Here is a 24,189-nt window from a genome sequence, read left to right as displayed (position 1 = left end):
AACAAAAGGGTTTTTTATCTTCATCTTTCCCACCTGCGCTGCACTTCACATTTGATTTGTTGCGAAAGAAAATAAGCCAAAGCTCAAAGTAAGTTTTCTACCATATTTTGTCCTGTGAAGGTGAAAACAGGTTGGGCTGTGGGGCTTTTTTTTTTTTTTTGGTTGCTTTGTTTTTAGTTTTTTGGGGTTTTTTGACAGTTCATATTAGAATTCAAAGAATGCACTTTTTAGAAGCATTTTCATAATATGGGTGTTAGTTGCAGAGTCATGTGAGCAAAGTGGTTCAAAAATGCAACTACAAAGCCTAACTATATACCCTAATCTTGGCTCTAGACCTCAGGCTTTCTCTCTAAGCAAAAATGCATGGAAGTATAAGGTAATTTGCCCCAGCAAGACTAGATGAAAATCAAAGGACTGTCCCTTTAAGAAAAATGTATCATCCTTTATCACTCTGAATGGTTGCATTACAGCTCTGCTACTTTTGTGCTTCAGTTGAGCAAGTTACAGATATTAAACAGAATGGCACATCACAATAGGACATGAAATGAATTATAGCATAATGAGTGAACACATCTACTGTATTATTATACATAGTCACCTTTTATGTATTATGTAAAAGAACCTAACTTAAGAGATCTAGCTCATTTTTCATTTCAAAAGAATTTTGTAGAGAACAGTTATAGTGTCAATTACTTCAGTATCAAACAGCAGATTTTTTTGAAAGCTGTAAGGTGGAGGAGGGCCAAGCAGAAGTAAGTACATCACCAGTCACTTGGACAGCACTGATCTTAACTCACCACAATGAAAAGTACCAACAACAAATTTCAACCCCCTTTTGCTATCCAGCAGCATAACTGCTCTGCTTGGGATAAATGACAATGCAGTGTCAGGAGCATGACAGGCTACACAGAGGTCTTGCCAGTGTCTCGGGAGGATCTTCACAGTTATACCCACCATCCTGTTTTACAGGTAGTTGTCTGCACTCGTGAGGGGTTTTTATTCAGTAAAACTGATGTCCTGTGGAAAATAAGGCAAAGTAAAGTGGAACAAAACGTTCCTTGCCAGGAAGGAATACCATTCCCAGCAGCAGCTTGCAAAAATAAGATTGCCTGCAGTGAAGAGGGAGGCAGGCTAAAACTGATTGCATCTTTAAAAAGAGATGACAATGTTTTGGGGATTTTGCTACTTCTTAGAGGAGCATCAGATTCTTCGACTATCAGGCACATGTTTGAGCTAATGCCTGGGCCACTCATAGATCATCCTGCACAAGCTCAAACCTATGTCCATCAAAGTTTACAGAAGCTTATAGAAAATGGTATTTTACCTTAACATCTTGAATTATAATGGCTCATATGGCCTTTTGATGTTTCAGTTATTTAAAAAAAAAGAATTCAGCCATAAATAAGCCATCAGAAAAACATAACAACCAATGGAAACTGTAGCTTATACATTGTGTATCCTTAATGAAAATGACAGCATTTTTTTTGTTGAAGAGAAAACATTTGGTTTATACATGTCATTCATTTGTAGCTTATCTGCATGCAATCAAAGGGATTATTGGATAGGTGAAACACTTAAATAGCCTAACCAATTTAATACGGCTGATAGTGGTTTAACAACTGCAAGAAATACAGTTCTCTTTAGAGGAATAACTTCATAATCTTTTATCTACTGAAAACCAAATATGAGTTAAGGAAATTATAAATATTCCTTTTATCTTACCATGATATAGAGATTTACTGCAAACATTAACATACCTACTCACCACACATAATTTATAAGAGAGGAAGAGCCTGAAATGCTTTTATGTAAACAATCATAGATTTTCCTATGGTTACTAAAAGGCTGTTTAAAACTCTTTAGTAGCAGGGGACCTTGAAAAACACTGTTTCTAGTAAATCTCAGTGTTTCCTTTAACTTTTGCACAATATTTACCTCACTGGCACCATTTTTGTCTCAAATCCTTACATAAACAATGTCTGTAATAAAAGCAAATATATTTTTATCAGTTTCACATTAAGCAGGCCTTGGAATAGAAATGCAAACAAAGATACTGATGTAAATTAATGGAAGCATCTTCCAGCTCCTAGAGCATGTCAAGTACCTTCAACCATCTCCACTCACAGAAAATGCCACATTTACTCTAACTGACAGAACAGAAAATATACAGGACTTCAAATATCATACAACAACCAGATTTCCATAACTACCACCACGTGTTTTTATAACTGATGAGCAAAGGTGCACTCGAAAGAAAAAAAAGAGATGCAGTTTCACACTTGCTCTCTGCCTTCTCTTCACATAACAATGTCTAGAGAAGATTTTCAACTACAATGCAGTCTTTTGTCAGAGTTCACCCATCCAGAATCTGGGTTCAGAAAAGGAGAAACAAGACTCCAGTTGTGATAATCTATTTATTAGAAGGATGTTTAGACACTCGGAGTAAGCTTAATATTTTATGTTTCTGGTCTGCCTGGGAAAATATGAGAAGCCTCCCTTTCAAATTAAGTCCTCCTAAGAGACTAGTACCTCCAAGATTAACACCATAGTGTGCAGCAAACACCAACTGACAGACATTATGATATCCCTCAGGGAGGTACCTCATTTTATACATGATTCTGCATAATGAGACACAACGTGAAAACATTCTGGATTCTGGAATATCTATAGACATGTCAGGTTTTCACACTATCCTGTCTTTTGATCTCAAATTTCCTGAAGTAGATATGTTAAAATATGTTTCTGTTCTTTATATAACCTTTCACAGAAATGTTACGTAGTTTATAAATGAATCCCTAAGTAAAAGATAATAGTTACACTTCCCACTTCTAATCCGTAGATATATTGAAATGTCTCAGAAAGAAGCACATTTATCAACTATATTTTAATAAGGTGTAAAAGCTAAGTTAAAGTAGCTTCATAGCAAAATTTCCATAGGTTTAAATGGAAGACGTTATCAGATTATTTCATCAGGAGCCACTGTGGAATGATTGACCTGTTACGGTCATTACAGAAAAAAGAAGTTTGATTTACATCGGAGTCTAATATTCCGTACTCCACCTGAAGTCAAAGTTGTAGTCATACATAATCTAACAGAAAGCAGTACAAAAATACTTTTAAGATCTTCTAGCTTGGCCAGAATAGGATTGTAGGTGCTGATATGATGTCTCCTAAACCCCAAGAAAGTAAAAGAGAGCCCCAGAGCCATCATAACCAATTGATGCGAAAATTTAGAATAAAAATAAACTGTAAAACAGTTCTTGCAACTAGTTTAGAGGGACCTTTTGGCCCATGGTTCAGTCTAGAGGTTCAGTAGCAACAAGGACACAACTTTATTTACATTGGGTTAAAGCGTGAAGATCTCAGAGAGGCCCAGGCACCATACACACAGAAAAGAAGGCAATATCCACATGCAAAGACTGCAACCTAAGAAACAACATAGGAAAAAGACAGAGACACACATGTATGTATCTAATGGATAGGGTCAATAGCTTGCAATGTTGACAACAGCCAACGCACAAGCTCTTGCTGAGTTCAGCAGAGCAGGGGTCTGAACATGAGCCTCCCACCTCACCTAGGGTCATGCCCAGGGTGCCCACATGCAGGAAGGGAGCTCGTTATTTCAGCAAAAACTGGGCTTTGAGTCAAGAGAAAGTTTCCAGATGAAAATTTATCTAACACATAAATTTCAGTTTAAGAAGTGAATTAGTATCAATTGTCTGAGGTTTTCCATGAAGGAACAACATAAAACTTTTTTGAGGTACTTTTAGATTGTTTGGAGACATTATGTTTCCTTTTTTAAGCTTTCAACTGGCTGTAACTTAGAATCAGAGGATCATAGAATAGCCCAACTCAAAAGGGACCCACTGGGATCATCAAGTCCAACTCCTGACTCCAGAGAGCAACCTAAAAGTTAGACCACGTATCTAATCCAAGATTGTTGTCCAAAAACTTCTCAAACACCCACAGTTTTGGGGCCATGACCACTTCCCTGGGGAGCTTCTTCCAGGGCTTGACCACACTTTCAGTAAAAAACTCTTTCCTAGTATCCAATCTGAACTTTCCCTGATAAGCTTTAGGCCATTCCCTTGCATCCGATCTTCAGACAACAGAGAAGAGAGCAACACTTTTCACTCTGTTCCTCCTCATGAGGAAGTTGTAGACAGCAATGAGGTCACCTTTCAGTTTCCTCTTCTCCGAGGTGAGCAAACCTAGGATCCTTAGCCACTCCTCCTAAGTTATGCCCTTTAGAACTTTCACCATCTTTGCCGCTCTCCTTTGTACACAAACCCTTTTCTTTATTAAGGAAAAGTTGAAAAATTAAGCAAAAGACCAACAATAGAACAACAAACATTTATCCAGTTGGACTAGTCAATAGGACTATGCAGCATGCACACTGTGACTGAGTATCTCGAACACTTAATCTGGAACACAAACTCATTTTTTCCCATAAAGAATATGTTGCCACAAACCAACACTAGGATAGGGCTATCTAAAGCGGTGGGGGAAAAGGCAGAATGAATTAATATTTTCCTCTACCTCCAACTTTGTACCTTTCGAACAAATTGAGTAACACTCTTAGAGGAACGTTACACTCTGATTTTCAATTATGCCAATCCTTACAAAAAGGAAAAACAACAAGGAAAAGATTTGTACTTTTTCTTAAGCTGCAAGTACAGCAAACCCAGAAATTGCCAAGCTGCTGAAAGTCTTTATTTGGACACAATAGAAAGCTGTCCCAAGAAGCTGAAGGGCCTACATAAAACTTTTTTTTTTTTTTTTTTAATAGAGAAAGATTATCAGGAAGCAATATAAAAGACAAAATCCCTTTCCTGGAAGACTCACTGAGACTACAGCTCAGAGAAAGGGCTTATCTCAGAGGTGGTGATGGCTGAGACAAAAGCCCTTGTAAGAACTCAAAATGTTCCCATTTTACAATCAGTCCAAGCCATATTTTCGGGCAAAGGCAGACCTCCTTGCCTCTCAAGACGTGAGAATGCCCTAAGGTTGGAACTCGTAGAGCTGCGGGTGAGATGCAGTGTGAACAACTGGACTGGGAAACAGAGGATAATCACAAGGAATTATCAAAACCTGCTAACATGGCCATGTGCATCACAGAGCACATCCCTACTTACAACAAGAAGTAACTGTCCTGTATTATCAAAATAATATGGAGTTACTTATCCCTTAGTCCATACGCTTCCTCTGATAAGTAGCTGCCTCCCATCAGTCCAGCAATGGCTGGAATTCTGTAATAAATTTTTCCCTGGACTATGCCTGTGGTTTGTCAAGTGTACTGGACAAAGGCACTATATAAATGTCAGTAGCTATTGCGGGTGATTCCCTAAGGCAAAACTGCTGTAAATGATGTCAGGAGTAACAACAGGAGTGACCATATAGCTAGCAGTTATCCTTTTGGGTCCCCAGAAAAGTATTCAGCAGACTCCTCTCATAAGTCTTTGCAACAGAGTAATGAAAAGTTACACAGGAATGACCAAGCACAGGTGCCTGTGCTCTCTTATGTACAGTCAAGGTGCCGGAAAACAGTTCTTGTATTTTGATTTGTTGGTTGTTGTGGCTTATTTTTTAAATGGCAGTTACAGTCAGCCTCATGACTATTTTCTGCATAAAAAAATTCAGCCATCCATTTGTCTCATTTCTTCTGGGTGTTCCCTTACTGACCTGCTGCATTCCAGTTGAGTACCTTTCCAGGTACTTAACTTCAACTGCATCAGACCCTTTTTTTTTTCTTTTTTTTTTTTTTAAATACCTAAAACTGGTGCGAGGCCACATAAAACTCAGTTCAGAATTTTCTTGTGTTGTTCCTATTCATACATTGAAAAGCTATGCAGGATCCCCAACACTGTTTTCTTTGGTGGGGTGATTATCACTTTCAGAAAACAGTGTAAAGGAGAAAAAAAAAAGAGGGTAAAGGGAGGGGGGAGAAATAAAGAAAAGTCAGCTGATGTGAAACAACTCTCATTGTGATCCATCAAGCCTGTACATGCATGTTCGTATTCCAGCCTGCAGTACACAAATGCTTGTGACAGGATCAGAAATTTTCCTTTTGCTAGGCATTAAGAAAAGAAATGCCTGATCTAGAAGACGCTGGTAAATTTTACCAGGCTAGTACAATTTAGCCTGATATGAGAAGGCTATCTGCATTTCACATGGAACAATTTGGCTTTCAATACCATTTTCCCCTACTCTTCTTGACATGGTAAGCAGAGGGATCCCCAGCAATCCTTGTCCTCAACCCACATCTCTCACAGCACTGCACAGTAGCCGCCAGTACAACTGACTAAGCCAAACTGTAATCATCTTGCCTCCCTCCTGTGCAGCCAAAATCACCTTCCTTCTCTTCCCTTGCTGGTATTCAGAGCAGCTTACAGCTATCAGTCTGCACAGCTCCACTGAACCCAAGTGCTACAAACATGACCTGTAATAGACGTGGAGGAGAAGCCTCTGCCGTATCTCCAAGCTCAAAAAAATCCAAGTGCTTCGACTTATAAAAGAAATCAGATCACCTGCCTGGGCTGATGGAGTATAAACCCAGCAAGTGTAAGTAGGCTGGAACATGCTGCATTAGAGCTTGAATAATGTGCAGTTTTCTTTTTAACTATTGTTTTTAGATAAGCAATGTCATAATAAATAGACCTAGGGAGAAGTGCTCGCTTTACAACTGCAGAGAAACATTCCAAATGAGCGTTTTCTGTTTGACAGCCCTTCTCTCCCACTCTCTTCATGCACCTTCCCCCTCTCCCCCCTTCATACCAAACGTTTTTTCAAAATAAACATTCCTTCATTCCATTACCGTTATACATCCTCTGTACATGCAGGTCAAGCACATAGGAAGGACTGGAAGAGACCTATGGGCTATGGACGTGAATGCCTTGCTGTCACATGGACCTCTTCATAAATATATCATGCTTCATCTTAAAAGCAGTCTGCTTTTTTTCTCGGTGGTCTCCGGATTGGAAACCCACTTCAGGGCCTCCCTGCTCTAACAGGAGCCTCTTTAATTCCAAGCTACACTGTTTTCCTCACTTGTTTTTTGTGCTAGCATTATCTTTCAGTTGTAATGCCATTTCACCCTTGATGAATAGACATTCAAAACATTTATATATTTGCTCTCGGTCTGCCACTTTGCTAAATTAAAAGGACGTGGGCTCTTCTTACATGACACATTCTCCATTCCCTTGATTTTCCAGCCTGCCCGGTAGGCCCTTCCCCCTATCAGTCCCATTTTCTATTAAGATTTTTGAAGACGGGTGACCAGGTCTGTACTCACTATTCCAGGTGAGGTCTCTTCAGTGCCTTGCATAATGGCAGCAATACTTCCCTATCTCTGCTGCAAATGCCTCTCCTGACACATCCCAGATCACATTCGTCTTTTTCATGGCTGTCTGCTGCTGGCACGCTGAGCCCAGCTGGACCCCCAGCTCCTTCTCCTCCTCCACCATTTCCAGCTGATGAGCACCTGTGAAACTTGGTAAAGCAGAAGGGTCAGCTAGACAGAGGACTGCTCCTACTGCATTCTCTTTATTTAAGACTGCTCAGAGGAAGAAAGAGGCATAAATGGGTCTGCAACAGCTGTCACAGCAGTTGTTACAGCCAGCCAAACCCTGTGAACGCTTTCCATTCCCATTTGCTGAGCAAACCCTGAGATCAAGACCAAGCCACAAGCAACATCATCTCTTGAGAGCTGAACACCACCTTCAGGAAGGTTCTCAGTGTGGGAGGAAGGAGGGAGAAAATAGCAGCGGAGTCACACACAATCCCAGAAAACTCTAAAATTGTTATGATGCAGAGAAGCTATTCTGATTGTTTCTTAAAAGCCTGAATGAAATAAGCTAGTTTGCAAGCAGGGTGGGACTTTTTTTTAATCAAAGAGGTGTGCATACGTAAATGGAAGGATGACGTTAATGTTGCTCTGGAAAAAAATATCTGCATTGAAATACTATGATGACTGTCCACGCTTGGGAGATTATATATAAAATGAGCAGATGTTTTTGTATAATATTGCTTCATATGTTGGAGAGGAGAAAGCCTAGTAACTATCCTCATTCTTTCGGTGTCACTCTTTTTTGTAAGATGGCCAGCCATGCCATCATTCATATCACAAGAGTATTCATGTTTGTTTATTCTAAAATGAAGGTAAATTGGACTTCATACCTAATACCTTAAAGTCATGCTGAAACGCAAGAAAGTCCATTATCTTTATACCACGTACTTTAGGATTTTTTTTCTCCCCACTCCAGCAGAAGACTGACAGTTTATAATGCAGTGGTGCAACTGCCTCATTTGCATTTACAGGGCTTCATAAGGGGCTGCAATGCTTGATTCCCCAGAGATCCTCCTTATTCTTTCCCCAACAGAAAATGTCTCCCTGCATTTCAGTACAGCTGTGAGAATTTTTCTAAATAACGGATAGCTAGCCTTTAGATAAAGCCTTTCATGCAAAGGAACATAGAAACACTTTACACAGGGCTCAGGCAAATCATTTCACTACACGCCAGGCAGCACGAAGCAGAACGTGGAATCCAAAGCGGAGCAGCACATTCCGCGTGGCACCTCCTGCCTGCGGCCCTGGGACCTGATTCATCCCTGTGCACCATTTCTTGCATCAAACACATCCTAAATTACAGTAATAAAATCAAGACAGACTTGTTGAAACCCCTCAAAGTTTCCCTAAGCCATACTGGACAGACATCCAAATATACTGCCAAAAATCCATGTTGCTTTTGCTCAGGAAATGAGGTAACACCTTTGACCATCAAGTCACGCTTATTTTTTCATGTCAACAGCACTAAAACCTGGCCGTTACTAGCAGCCATATCACCTCTCTGAATTTACAGAATTACTGTGGATTGTGCCACAGCACATTTGTTATAAAATTCTTCAAGAATAATGACAATAAAACCAAGACAATTACTCCCCCAAGCACTAGCACTGGGGTATTTTTTTTAAAGAACAGATTTGATTGAAAGGTAAAGATTAGCTTTAAATTCCTCCACCCCTTCTTCTATTTGAATATGAAAAGAAGGTGTAATACAGATGCTTACCTTGATATGACATTAAAAGACAGTTTGGGTCAATATAATTACTGTAGAACAGCAGATTTTTTTAAAAATTCCTCAAATATTTGTACTTACTGATTTTACCCTTCAGATGCATTTTAACATTCTGGGGTAATCGGCTAAGTCCAAACCACAGATGCAGAAGTAACTAGAAGACAGTCCCCCTTAATGTGTATGCTATGCATGCAATATCATAATTGCCCCCAAAACAAGAAAAAATGGATTTCTGCAACAACATTTCAGAATGTAACCATGTGAGTTAAAGTGACCCCCCAAAAGAGGTTCTTTGCACTTGAAGGCAGGTTTATGGACATGTTGTAAATGTCAGACTACACCATTTTTAATAATAAAAAAAAGATACTATAATACCGTTTCCTTGTAACCAGGACAGAAAATCATTTGGTAAGAGTAAGAACATTTATTGGTTTTGACATAAAAATTTCTTGCTGTGAGGTGGAAACGCTGTACTCCAAATACCAGAAGAAACGTGAAATCTCAAGGGTTATGTTCAGTAACTCTAGGTTCAAAAGCAGACGTGGCAGGTGCATTATTTAAGAGCTTGTCAGAGATGATCTTCTACAGCACGCTACTCCAGAATTCATCTCCTGCTATGCCTGGGAAGGGTATTCTCATGTAAATACATGGCAGAACTGGCTGGCTGCACAGCAAGCCCTTACTGCCCAGCCCTCTTCAGTACCACCGCGGTCACTACGACGCATTAATGCCGGAAAAGGTCCTCAGTACCGAACGCAACTACTCCTCCCACATACCCCACATTTGAGCAGTTCTTTGGCTGAGCTCTTCAGAGTGCATTTGACCTGAAAAATGCAAAGTGACATTTTTCTCAGTAGCCATACTTGATGTTCTAAAGCATATTTTGTATTGCTGTATTCAGTGCTAATTTGGTGCCGCAAAGATGTAGTATATTCCATGCAAATGAGGCAGTTTCAGCCCTAGCTACTGCTTTGAATTTCCTGACTCCTGCACGTACAAAAACTTGAGCATATTTTATTTAACAATTTTATTTTATTTTTTGCTATTCGTTCTTTCAGAGCATAAATCCTTCAGAAGAAGTAAGTCACATCACATGTCAGTAGGAATAACCACAAATAGACATGTTAGTAGAAGAGGCTCAAAGGACCAAAAAAACCCAGGCCAAATGGGTTGATCTGGTCTCCTCTATTCCTGTAGCACTGAGCTAGATTTTCAGTTGTGTAAGTCATTGCTGTCTTCAGCACAGATGAGCTCATTTGTTCACAGGATATGACCTTTGTTTCTGTAGAAGATACTCCAGACATATGTAGGCCTGCACAGATACCTCCCTGTTTCTCTTACACACCTATCAACATTTCAGGAAGAATGAATTTCCTATGTGTTTCAAGTGTCAGCGTAAAAACAAGCACAAAATCTAATTTGAACTATGCCAGTGCAGAATTAAAAATCATACAGGAAAATCACAGCCTGTAAAATACATGGGTTTTTACTTTTTATATAACGGAGTAAAAAGAATTGGGAGAAAAATCACTTTCAGCTAAGAACAAGCAGGAGAAATACAATTTTAAATTGCATATTTTTAGAAAATACTATTTTGATGAAAAGTGCTCCCATTAAACATGTCTCTACTGGCCAGTCAAAAAGGATACAAAGATTAGAAAGAAATGGCTTTTCTAATGTATCGTTGCACTAAACTACATTTGAGAGGGGAAGAAAAACACAGAGAAAGCAGTGGCTGTACCTTGAATATGGAGTACGCTGGCCAAAAAGCACCTGCAACAAAGCATGAAACCTGCACGAAGTTGTGCTCTGCAATGGTACTAAGGTATAAAAAAAGGAAGGTGACCCTGTGTATGCTTAACTGAAAAAACAGAAAGGAGCTCTGTAACTTCTCTCACTTGCACTGAACCCTGAAGGGGAAAAAAATTAGGATGATTACATATTTAACTACAGTAATCCTGGATTAAAGCATTTAATTCCTAGACTGTTTACAAGCCATCAATACAAACACTAATAAGCAGATATATGGCAGGCTGCTTTAAAAGTGTATTACTTTGCTGTCAAAACCAGCTCTGGTACAAATTCAGGAGTATGCAATGTTTTATTCTTTTTAAAAGAAGGCTTTATCTTAGGGGGTTTAAGTAATCTCTTATGCCTGAAGTACTACATAAAAATATAACATCCTCTGCAAACATTAAGTAGGTGGTTTCTCTTTTGTTAGCAAATGCAGTACACCCTAGCCTTTTAAATTTTTGAATGCCTTTGAAAATAAAAGGTGTCTCCAATATAATATTTATAACAGGTAAATTATATCTCTTCAGACAAGAGTAACAATTAAGAGAAAGCATCTGTACCATGTTTACCTTTACGAAGCGTTTATTGTACCAAGTATCACAGAACCTCAATACAAGTGAAAACTTAGATTATTCTGGGGGCCATCTGGAAAACTCTTCACCGTTAACTCTTAAGGAAACCGATAGCTGGGAGGGAAACCTGTCTCTACACCCTCTTCCATCAACAACTACTACCCAGTCACTCATAGTACAAGTAAATGTACCTCAGCTTAAGCCTTATATTGTCATTTCAAAAAAACCAACAGATTTCTCAGCCTGGGTTCACACACCGCTAGTCACACCACAGCAGAACAGGCTCCCATGCCTGGAAATTTCCAACATGCACAATGTTGCTTTCCAGAAATGGGATACCTGAGAAAGATTTAATTCCAATCTGCTCTTGGATTTTTTCCATTTCCATTTCTCCTATTACGAATAGCACAATTCCTCCCACCCTTCCCTTCCCACCTCCCCCAACAGCATGTGAATTAATTTCCCCTAGTTCACTTTAACCCGTGTCTCAACTCAATAGAAGCTGGGTTAAATTCTTGATCTAGACCCAACTGTAGTCAAGAGAAGCCTTTCCATGGGCATGAACAGTTTTAGGCTCTGGATGGGGAAACCCAGGTGTGATGCTGCAGTGCAACACCACTCCCCATGTCCTGCTGAGCTCCACAAACTTCAGCAGGCACATAATGGTCCCCAATTTCATTCCCTCAGAATGAAGAAACTACAGAAACTACAGAAACGGGAGATGGCAAAGCCTTGTGGCTGATGCCTCCAAAAGCTCAGAATCATTGCAGTCAGGTAACCTGGGAAACTATAAATACATTGATTTTGCTAGCTTGGAGAAATTTTGTGAAATTCTACATTGCTTGTGAGTAACAAAACCACAAAGTACCTGCAGTGACATGCTCCGCTATTGAATGCCTGCTGTCACTACAGACAGCATTCAGCACACATAACCAGGACTATCGCATACAAAAAGAATCAAGGAGAGGGGAAAAAAATAGAAAAATTCATCTTAGAAGTTACTTATGTTTAATGCTTAAAAGTCTGAATGCACAAACAATAATCTACCATTATAGAAGTACTGGTGGTCAATACAATGCATTAGAACTATGTACAATGACACAGTTTAGTATCAAAATCTTTCTACAATGTAGAGTATTACGAAACTGTTAATGACATCAAACACTAAGCACTTAAGACACCATTTTTTGCTACCACATTTGGAACTTCAATGAACAGTCCATTTTAACTTGCAGCATCAATCCATTTCTAGTATGAAATTAAGTAATTTTCTACTTATACAATAAGATTTATCTACACGGGTCTTTTGATTTTGATCCATAGCAGCAAAGGCACTGTACATCAGCAGATCCACAGACTTAAAGATTTTTTTTAAAGCATTCAAAAAAAAAGTCACAGATCATAGTTTAACAGCAACAACAACAACATAAAAAGATAACACGTTGTCTCTGGCACAATGGCTCAGTCTGTGTCCATTTTAGGGACATCCAATCAAGACTTGGATTGAACTGCTGGCGAACAAAGCAAGTCCTTATCCCAGTGAGAATCCATTCCTTTTTGTATGTCGGAATGAGTACTCTTGTAAATCCTACCTCAGAGGTCATTGCTTTTGTAGTTTGTATATTGGTAGGCATCCATTCTTATTTCAGTGCAGTTTCCAAAGAACATATCAAATATTTTTCATAATCTCTTGTAATTGAAAAATTGCCCAAAGACACATATCCCCATTTTCAAGGAAACATTGCAAAAGTTTCCAGAAGTAACAAAGGTGATTCTTTGAGGCAACTTATTGTACTCTCTACAATATAACAAAGAGAGGTGTTTATATTAAAAAACCTAGCTTGACACCAAAATGCTTTATGTTTATCAACAGAAAAGCATTGAGAACAAATCTGTACACAAGATGCTATATTAACATTGCAAATATATAAATTAGCACATTCTTACTTAAAGTGAATTTAATTTAGATGTGAACTGAATTTGCCATTCATCACAGGCATGTAGATTACTGGCTACAGTTTGCAATTTCCTAATTTTCCAAGACTGTCTAAAATAGTTAAGATACAGCATCTTCCCACCAAATAATTATACTGTAATAACACTTAGAGGTCTCATCCAAGAACAGGACTAAAAAATATAACAAAGTTTATTTTTTTTAAATAGAAACTACAAGTCTATTTAGTGTAACTTTAATTATTTCCTGAACATCCTTCTCCAAGATCCCCAATTTATCCACCTGCAAAAACATAAAATTTACAATGCACATTTTGAACTAAAGCCGGGCCAGACAGCTTTATTTAGTCAGTTCATTGTTAGAAAGCCTTCTTTAAACAAAATAAATACATTACAGCTATAATACATAATTAAAGAGCCAAGTTCACTGTTAAGTATGCTTATTCCATCTTCTTCCCAGTAGGTATTTGACAATTTGGTATCACAAGTTCTTAATGAGCATTCACAAATCAATAGCAAGTAAAGAAGGTAAAAATAAATTCAACAACTGTGATGAGCATTTAAGATCTCAGTTTAGAAAGAAAAAAAACAAAAAAAGGAATATACAGCAAAGTGCTAGGAGAAGGAGTTCCGTCTGCATTCCGATTTGTCTCTAATAAATAACTTCATAGACTGTAGCTTTCTTGTCCCCAGAGCCAGTGACAATGTATTTGTCATCCACAGAGATATCACAGCTAAGCACAGATGAGGATTCTTTGGACTACAAGAAAGAAAAAAAAAAAAAGGGAAGAAAGAAAATTACGTCTTTCCAATCATTCAGTCCAGAAGGGATTGAAGATGAATTGGAAGAGTTTACACCAAAAGCTCATTTAAATAACAGTACTGTAGTGGCAGCTTTTGCTACAAGACTTTCTCCAAACTTGTTCTACTAAAGTTCTACAGTAATAAAAACAGTAGCAGAAAGTGAATGTTACAAACCTACAGATAATCCATCAATCAAACAAAAAGCAGTCCTTTCTGTACACTTTATGAGCATTTATATGTTAGCTTTTGCATAAAAATGTATAAAAAGTCACCTTCTTCTTGTTCTTCCCTTCCTTTTTTTGTTGCAAGCCAGAAATCCATATGGAGAAGCACCACAAAAGCCCTACCCACCCACAGGTATGAAACAAAGAGCATCCGCAGAAGTAACTGCATCTTCTCCTACTGCCTCCTCAATACAGAAGCCTTGCACAGAGGAATTTCTAGTATCAGGGAGGATGCACATATGAAAAGACACAGTGGAGTTATATGATGTGCAGGTGTACAGCACATGAACAGGAGACAGGATACACCGGGACGCAGTAGCTCTGTCTCTCCCGGCTTTTCTGCCTTTTCTGGGATGATGTGTATTGTCACATTCCACGTGCTGTTTTATTACATATGTCCACGTTCTTTTCTCTCTGTCTCTGCAAGACCTAAACACTTCCCAATAATGCTGGGATTTTGCCAAGAAACCTCTGCTGCACTGTGCAGGAAGTTTCTTTCTCTACCCCTCATTAAGAAAGCTGCTCTGGGCTTTTAACATCACTTTAAAGGACGATGTGTCCTTGTTAGGACAATTTGGGCTCTCTGTGGGAGGCGGTTCCAGAGCTGATTAGCCTCCACTAAGAAAACTCAGACCTCAGCTTTCTCACGTCAAGGCAAACTGTGCTGTCCCCAAAGCTGGAGACAAGGCAGGTATCAGTATGGGTGAGACCTGACCATTTAAACCGGGATACCAGTTAACTTAATTCTCAAAAAATTTGCAGTCTAGAGGTGCCTGAAGAGAAGGACATGCCAAAAATCGCAGTTGCTTTTAATGGCCCTGAAGTGCCATTAACATTGGGCACAGAGGCATTAAAGGCTATTACACAGGGCTCCTCCATAAGGATACAGTCTTCAGCTCAGGAGTCTGCCTGTCCATCCACTAACTTTACGCATCTCACCCAAGAAAAAATACACCTGTTGAGTATGACTTTCACTGTTTTAGCTACATTTTTGACCTTCAGTGAATGCTCACCTAACACCACAACCTGGGTACTGCAGTACAGCTAGACGCACAAGAAGGTAAGAAAGAAGGGTATTAAAAACAATTTTGAATTAAAGGGCTACTTTATTGTAAGAGCTAAATCACTCAAATGTTAGAAAAGGACAAAAACGCGTCCCTCTTTAATTACAGACAAAGCCTTAAAGGAACATAGTAATTAGCCAAGAATTTTCATCTAAAAACTCTTTAAGCTAATGACAGATCCTGAGATGTGCAGTTCTACTGCACTGTAATGTATGTGGAAAATATATTTTAGGAGATTATTACCTGGAATATACTGGCTCCATAAGGTGTTCTCCAGGCGTTAAGAAGATTATCTTTTCCAGTGCTTACAAACCATTTGCCTGCAACAGATTGTTTAAGTGTTATTGCTGCGTTTTGTCTTCAAGGAATGTACCCCAAAAACCAGATTGATCATAAAAACAATGCATTCACACATTAATGGAAAACACACCCAAAGAACAATCACATTTTCATCCAGTTGCACTACGATGTTCAATCACAACAAGCAGTTCACAGAAAAAAGCAGTCATATAGAATTTTTAAAATAATTTTGATACTTAAATTTAACAGCGAATTTTTAACTATTCCCCTATTTTCATTTAAAGGTAGTCTTGAAGAAATTTCTCAGGAGGGAAAAGACTGGCATAGAAAGACTTGCTTACCACAGTGAGCAAATTTGAGTGACAACACACAGCTCTCATGAAGATGCAGCTGATACTTGTCCGGCTTAGTAACGTGCAGCACCTCGACATTACTGTTCTCCATTCCTACTGCCAACCACTCACCAGTTGGACAATAGCCCAGTGAGAAAATCTGGAATTAACACAGCACATGCTTCAAACAGTAAAGGAATGAGCTTGAGATATTCAAACCCTACTCCTACCATTTTGGTCTACTTCAGTTTTAAAAACATGATAATCCCATTACTATAGTAATCAAGATAAATTAGTTCATGTAAACAAAGCTCAATTAAAACTATAATAGCAAAGCAATGAATCAAGCTATAAAAGTTAATGTCCTAGCTTATCTGACAGCATTTAAAAATATTTTTGTAAAATATTTTTGAACAAGAATCTACAGAACCAGAAACAGATTGCACACAGGAACGCGTTAATCTGGCAATTCTTTTATAAAAAGGATTCTCCACTACTCTCATGGGAGAAGCACTAATCTGTCAAGTAGTCATAATCCAGAAAGATGTTTAGCTGCCACATCAAAAAAAAAAAAAAAAAAAAAAAAAAAAAAAAGAAGTGTGAGACTAAGTGAAACATTCTTTAGAGTTCTCTTTGAGCCTGCTTTTTTTTTTTGCTTTAAAATAAAACCAAAAACCAGAAGTACTTGTTTTAGAAAACCATGACAGATTTTTCTTAACATGCCAAAGCTCCTGAGATTGAACCTGCGATGTGAAGTCATGTTGCTGTAGCTGTCTCCCTTCTCTGAGATCCCAGGACCTGACTGTATTGTCCAGGCCTCCTGTCCATAGTTTGGTGCCATCATTAGAAATGTCAATACAGCTCGCTCCATCCGTGTGGCCCTGAAATTGCCTGAAAATATTGAAGGAAGATACGTGCATTTTCACACTGCAAAGAGTTGGTTCTCAGCATGTGTACGAAATACCCCCTTTTTCTTTCAGTACCTGACATGCAGCCAACCATGTAAGTTTTATGATTAATTGACGAAGCAATCAGGCCAGACAGCTAAGCGCTAATTTGATTTCAAAAAGCACACTTTACAAGTCAGATGCTCTGGGGATCTTTGCTGCTGACTGTGTGATACCCCCTATTTGACTGAAAATACCCCACTCCCCACAAAGGAATGTAGCACGATCATCAGAATTCACTTAGTTTAAGAAGAATCTGCATGTCACCAACAAAGCTGGGAAAAAAAGAGGTTTCTAAATGGGAACATCAGGGAGTAAAAGCCTGCTGTTCCTCGCAATACCAGTATATTACATGCAACAACATACAGTGCAGCGAGCAGAGCAGCTCTGCTGGTTCCTAGCTTATTGTACATCAGTGTTGAGCAACAGCCCATACTCCTAAGATGCTAAGTTTGCAATGCAGTAATTTACACACTTCTGTACCCAAGACATATCTGATGGAGCACCGATTAAAGAGATTGGAGTGTGACCACAGAATATCGCATGGACACAAAGAAAACCATCTGTTCAAAGAACCTACATCAGCCTCAGCACCAGCTCATCTTAGGAAATTATAGTTACGGGCCGCTCCAACAGGCCTGGAATTATGAAACACTCTAAACCTATAAACAAATATATAGACTTTTGTCAAGGTATTACCATGGCTATTGCCTCGCAATGAAATACTGGAAGCAGCTATGCAGACACCACAAAGAAAATAGCCTACGTACACAGAAGAGCACATAAGGGGGCACATAAGAGTCGTGTCTAATTAACTCTTCACAACCCGACGATCCAGTTCTGTTGACCTACCTTACTAAAGTCTGGTTATGCAGATCCCACACTGCAATATTCCCATCGCTACAGCAAGAGAAGCAGACCTTGGAATCAGGGCTGATAGCGAGGGCATAGCAAGCCGGAGCAGAAGATGTCAGCTCTGCTTTGATGCGAGGAGTTGGAGCTGCCAGGTCCCAAATGGATAACGTGCTGGCTTCCCCACCAACAATCAGGGTGCGGCCGTCAGGGAGCAATCTGCAGGAACGGATGTAGTTATCTCTGTTCTGTGGAGACAGAAGCCATCAAGAGATTACTCATGAGGAAAGGAAAACAGCATTAACATGAGAGCAGAAATCCATAAAAGTATTGTATTCCCTCCTGGTTTTAATGAGCCATTTATACTTATGACAATGATAGAGTGTATTAATGCCAGAAAATTACATGACATTAGGGAAGTACTTAAACTTGATCTACAAAATTTAGTAGTGAGAGATATTTAATCTTAATTAGCATCAAAATGCAAAGACCTGAACCCAGCCCAAAACAATTCAAGATAGCTGTATTTGACAGCTTGGGTAGAAAGTTACATTTTCATACTCTGTTTATTTCAGCACATTAACCTCTCGGCATGGGGGAGTACCAAATTCCCTGCACGCTCCCCACCCCCCTGTTCCAGTGAGACTTGCTGCCACCATCTAGGAGATGTCAGAGGAAAATATTTGGGCAATTTTCTTCATTTGTGTAGCAACTTGTGTAGCAATTCATTATATGTCTACATGTGCTGCACAGATCTCATTTTACTGCCTCCGTAACAAGCAACATCTTACCGAGAACTGGTAAATGACATGAGAAAAGCTGCTAACAATGGTTCATCTTGTTATCACACTCAAATAATTTGTGAATAACACTCAAGGATATTTTTAATTGTCACATTAAGACAGGGCAATGCATTCACACACATAGGCAGACACAAAATACGTGACACAATCTTCAAATATTCTCGGAGAACACAGCAGCAAGACAGCAATTTTTAGCATGATAGGATATCAAGCTTTAAGATTGCCAACAAATGTCAAAATTTACAAACAATATTTGCTGTGCTGTCTTTGATCTTTCTCCCTACCAATACAATTTTAGGATATTAAAGACGTTTTCATTCATTGGGGGGAAAAAAACACAAGCATGACAAGGAATATACTTCAAACTCACTTCTAAAAGGAACAACAAAATTATAAATGAAGTATCAAGCTCTGACACCAATGACAGCACTCAAATAGCCACCAGTTTTTTGTACCTTAAAGGTATCATTTCAATCTTAACACAACCTGCTGCCTTATTCCACTGTCGTATGCTGCTGGTCACTCACCAGGCAGTCCAGCTGAGAGACAGGGCTCTTGTTCCCGGGGTGGCTGATGTCCCAGACTTTGACGCACCCCTTCCCACCCGTGTACACGTGTCTCGTGGGGTTGCTGATGGTAACTGCACACACAACCTCCCCGTGGTTCAGAGTGTTGATCTGACGGGCATGGCGGGGGATTCCTGGACCAATGAGGGCATCAGGAGGGAAAGGAACTGGCTGCATCTGGCCATCTGCGCTTACATGAAATGAGTATGCTCTGAGGGGGGAAGAAAAAGATTGGGGAGTGATTTATGAAGTTTTCCTTCCAGCCTATGTAGGAAAAAAGAATTAAAGGTGTGCTTCGATGGCAGGCATTCACATTGTGCACTCAGCTCCTTTTGCAATCTTTTTAATCATGTGAAGCAGAAATTATTTATTTATCTATAGCATGGCACTCCAAGCATAAACTTCACTACTCTTAATGTGGAAAGTCAAACACCATCTACCAGTCAAACGAGCATTTACAGCTGAAGCAATTATGATTTCTGGCATGAGTGAGGATACACAACACTACTGTTAAACTTTGGGCATGGGGAGACCACCACATGCAGAGAAGGGAAGGCAGGTCGGGTCAGGGCCTCCTGGAAGACAGAAATAGTTGGCTGGCTCCTGCAGAGCATGGCAGGTAGTTGACTGCCAGGGGACATTTGGTTGCTCCCTTACTGACTCTAATGTGCAAACTTCAGCTGGACTGCTGCCATGCTGTCCTGTCTGCACCACAGGTCCCATGACCCTCGAGCCAAACTGCCCACCACTGTACCTAAGGGTGCAGTGAAACCTCCACCGTGAAGGAGTTAAGTCCTCAAGGCACGGTTGCTGACACCTGACATGACAGACCAGCAAAAATGCCCTGGAATTTTTTTTCCTTCCTTTGGGCTTGCTGTCTTTTTTCTTTCCTTTTTTTTTTTCATTTCTTTTTTTATTCCCCCTCCTCTGTTGGTTTTTTTTTTTTTGTGTGTGTGTGTGGACCTGACACAACAAATACAATTTCTCTTGCCAGAATCAGGGCTCTCACTGAGAAAGAATGTGTTGTGTGACTGCCAGTTATGCCACTTGTGAATAACCTATCAACAGCTTCATCTCAAAATATTTTCCAGGGAGAACAGTTAGGTTGTGAAATTGTCTTGTTCTGAGATGCTACCTGACATATCACATCTATTACAAGAGCACAAACTTTATAAGAGGATTCACCTACACAGACCAAGGTATGCTTAATGCATAATAAATTCACCTACACAGACCAAGGTATGCTTAATGGTAGGCTTTAATTTCCTTAGACCTAAAAAAATCATCATAGTACTGATAAAAAAATCCATTGTCACAGTGATGGGATGAGAAAAGATCATAGGAAAAGTCATTTAATAAGAATACTTAGGTAGATCACTTCCTTAATTGTTGCTTCAAAGTCACTGAAGGAGGCAGCCTTCAGAATCCAACTATTGAATTTGTTATTTAAGATTCATAGTGCATTAACACTTGAACAATAATTTTCAGTGGCACAAAATGCAACTGAATTTTCACCTTTTTGCCCTATTCCCAGAGCTTTATACACTCTTCCTATCCTGCGCTCTGTTTCTTGTTCTGGCAGGTCTGAGTGACAGATCATATCATCATTCTACATTTTTTGACATTAAACACATTCAGGAAAGATAGGACAGATTTCTGTGGTTGTCAGAAGCAGCAAACTGCCTATATAAGTAGAATTAGAGTTTGATTATCACTGCAGAAATCTGAAATATCCTCCTCATTATCTCCCTAATTCCTGTTTGGTGCAGTAAGGTACTGAAAAAAGCAGCTGATGGTCACCTGAAATCTCTAACAAAACAAGTGGATCTTCATTATCATCTTTTCTGATTTCTGTATGCAGTCATTCTCTGCAGAGCCATGATACTTATATGAGCCAAAGTGATTTTTAGCATGCTTATAGGGAACATATTCAGCAATTACAGAAATATAGCTTAGATCTGGAGTGATCTCTGACTACATTACTCTCACTCTATTCATTACTCCATACCAGCACATATGATTAAACTGTTGCTTTGTTGCTTGGTTTGGTTTTGTGGTTGTTGAGTGGTTGGGTTTTTTTTTTCCACTCTGAGAACTAACACCGCATGTTGCTTATTTGAAGTACTCTAAATAATCTTACAAATATCTGACGCTATAAACACCTGGCGAGCATTTTTTTCTTCTTCTCACATTAGCTACCTTTTCTACCTATATATGGTACAATCCTCAGCGTTTTGATATATCTCCAAAGTGAAATAAGAGTTATTAGGGGCCAGATCCCCGATGTACCACATGCTGCCTGCTCCTTTTCAACAGACACTCAACAGCGTGGAGAATTTACACAACTTTCGCTCTAAGGGAAAAGGAAGCGTAAATGAGAAAGCAAGAATCCTGAATGATAGCTGTGAAAAGTACTGCACTTAAGATGAAGAAAAATCAATGCAATCATGCTAAAACAACCACAGATTTCAAAGGTTTCAGGCCCTACGGCAGACAAATGACAGTTACATTTAAATGTTTAAAACAGTCATCAATACGTCAATAACACTCAAAAACCTTGGAGATGCACCACAATTGAACCAGTTTGATTTCAGTTTGCCTCACATTTTATTCCCCCTGTCTTTAACATGGGTGAGATGCCAGCAGGGAGGTCTCCACACTCCTGGTATTGCTGTTTCTCAGACCAGAGCAAGCAAAGCCTGGCAAAGCCAACCACCCTTCCTTCCTTCCTTCTGGGAGACCAACTCCACCAGCGATGAATTTGAACCCAGCAAATATTGGAACATTATGGCAAGACATTTCTACGTGCCTCATGCAGGCGTAGGATGAAGATCCGCACTCTACAAGATTTTCCATGCAAGCAGCTGGTCCAGAAGCTGCTGCACACCAAGCTGATTGCTTGTCACCATAATATGTTATTAATCCCGTGTGTCGACACGCTCACTGGCAGGTAAGAGTATACATTTACTCACGTATATGCAACCATGCTAGCACCCCCCAACCACTCCTCCACAAAAACGTTCGTACATATGACAGTGAGAGAAGGAATGGCACAAACATCACCTGCCCTTCAAACTCTCCAGCATTAGCTGGTCACAGTTTCCCACAATGCCACGCAACAAGTGGAAGTGGAGGACCCTTGCATAAAATCTGGATCAATATGGTTGGCATCACTTTTATTTCCCCCTCTCTAACTCAAGAAGGATGTGAGCAAAGAGTTCTCCATATCTGTAAATCTTTTTCCAAGGCTCACAACAAGCGAAGCCTGGTAGAGCAGGTCACCTTTTACGGTCAGTTCCATCAAGGATGAATTTGAACATTATGATACAAAAATTCTTTCCGGTATTTTCAATCAAACGAAACGTTTCAGTATTCCTTTCTCTGCACATTGCTGTTTATTGCAGCTGGTAAGCTTGCAAGTAATTGCAAAGCCTTTGTGAACAAATAAATCATTTTTTAAAACTGAGAAGCAGAGTTCAGTTCAGTATGGAAAGCCACGATCTCCTTCCAGTTCACCTTTCCATATAACAGCAACCAGTCAGATTCAGCATGTAACACCCTGAAGTTCAGCTCCTTTCCTTTTTCCATTTATTTCTGTCTCCTTTACTCTGTATCAACCAGTCCTTGTCGGCTGCTATTAGTCTTCAAAACAAATTTACAAATGCAACTTTAAGATTAAACAGTGTTTTTCCTGCCCTTGCCAAATAGCTATATTTATTTCCATTCACACAATAGTTTTCAGTAGCAAGGGGAATTCCAACCAGCAAGGGAATGCAACTTCAACAGATGACAGACTTTTAAAGTTGAATGTTTGCTACTCACGGTTTTCCTCCTGGGATGCCTGTGAGATTGGGAGGGATGCCTGGGACTCGCATGTGATGATGTGGATCAAAACCAACCTATAGTTTTCCCCAAGCAGAAGAAAAAGGTGTATTAAAGACGGAGTTGGGCAAAGAAAGACTGCTTAATTCCTGTTTTCCATAGCGTACTCCCCAAATTACAAAGAGACTGAACTAGATACAGGTCTTACACCTAATATAAACCACTCTCAACACTCAGTGCACTAGCAGCAAACACTTACCACCGGAGATCTCCCGTAAGCTGCTGCTGCTGCTGCTGCTGCAGCTGCTGCACTCATCTGAGGAGAAATATTGTGCAGACCGGCGTAGGCAGCTCCAGGGCTGGTTAGCTCCCCGTTCATACCAGCATGTGGCACAATCCCAAACGGAGTAGGATAAGGACACGGCACTGCCATAGGTGTCCTTAAACCTGAAGCTATTGAGGGGAAAAAAGAGAGAAGTCACACAGCCAGCCCACTCTGGGTGAAATATGGTTTTGCCAAACAGTAAAATATATATATATATATGTATACACTGTATTAGATTGCTGAAGAACCAGCTCAGCATCCAGTTTAAGCAGCTGTAATGTACTGCATCATCACTGTGGATTTAAAGATAGCCTGTTTCACACCATCAATATATACAGACACTAACCTAGTGGGTCCACACCTGGGGGTTTGCCAGGCACTGGCCTCAGTCCGGGAGTGGAGTTGCTGCCTGGAGTTGGGGCATCAGTCCGTGGAGTTGGGGTATTTGATTTAGACACAGGAGTGGTAGATTTCTCATTCTAATCACCAAAAAGGAAAAAGGAAGACAGCTGGTTAGTTATTTTACTTTAGCCAGTGGTTGGAAAGAGAGCCAAGGACAATCACAGTGTGTGTGATTAGTGATATGTAGCTTTCAGGTTTGGGTTTCAGCAGTCCCCGGCAATGAAGAGAAGCTGCAGAGACACTGAAAAAGACAGAATGGTTTGGGGAGCTTTCCTCATCAGGAGCATCCATATGATTCAGAATGAGGTCAACGACTGAAAATCACTGCCATCTGACAATTACATTGGCAGCGTAT

The 24,189-nt window shown here is 39.7% G+C and overlaps 1 protein-coding gene across 1 annotated transcript in view; it reads right to left on the bottom strand.

Moving 5' to 3' along the window:
* Positions 1-12,425: 12,425 nt before the first annotated feature.
* The window catches only part of TLE4 (transducin like enhancer of split 4), a 99,121-nt gene continuing 87,357 nt past the window's right edge, over positions 12,426-24,189 (bottom strand). Inside the window, exons 10-18 of the mRNA XM_014942659.1 lie at positions 23,779-23,911; positions 23,367-23,560; positions 23,108-23,184; positions 19,247-19,496; positions 17,917-18,164; positions 16,861-17,008; positions 16,127-16,277; positions 15,729-15,805; positions 12,426-14,153 (exon numbers count right to left, since the gene is read on the bottom strand). Coding sequence (XP_014798145.1) covers positions 14,046-14,153; positions 15,729-15,805; positions 16,127-16,277; positions 16,861-17,008; positions 17,917-18,164; positions 19,247-19,496; positions 23,108-23,184; positions 23,367-23,560; positions 23,779-23,911 — 1,386 coding nt within the window. The 3' untranslated portion in view covers positions 12,426-14,045. The remainder of the gene's footprint in view (positions 14,154-15,728; positions 15,806-16,126; positions 16,278-16,860; positions 17,009-17,916; positions 18,165-19,246; positions 19,497-23,107; positions 23,185-23,366; positions 23,561-23,778; positions 23,912-24,189) is intronic.

This window comes from Calidris pugnax, unplaced genomic scaffold (assembly GCF_001431845.1).
Source record: "Calidris pugnax isolate Ruff unplaced genomic scaffold, ASM143184v1 scaffold109, whole genome shotgun sequence".
NCBI lineage: Eukaryota > Metazoa > Chordata > Aves > Charadriiformes > Scolopacidae > Calidris > Calidris pugnax.
Note: the sequence above shows the minus strand (reverse complement) of the source record. Positions and strands in the feature narration are given on the sequence as shown.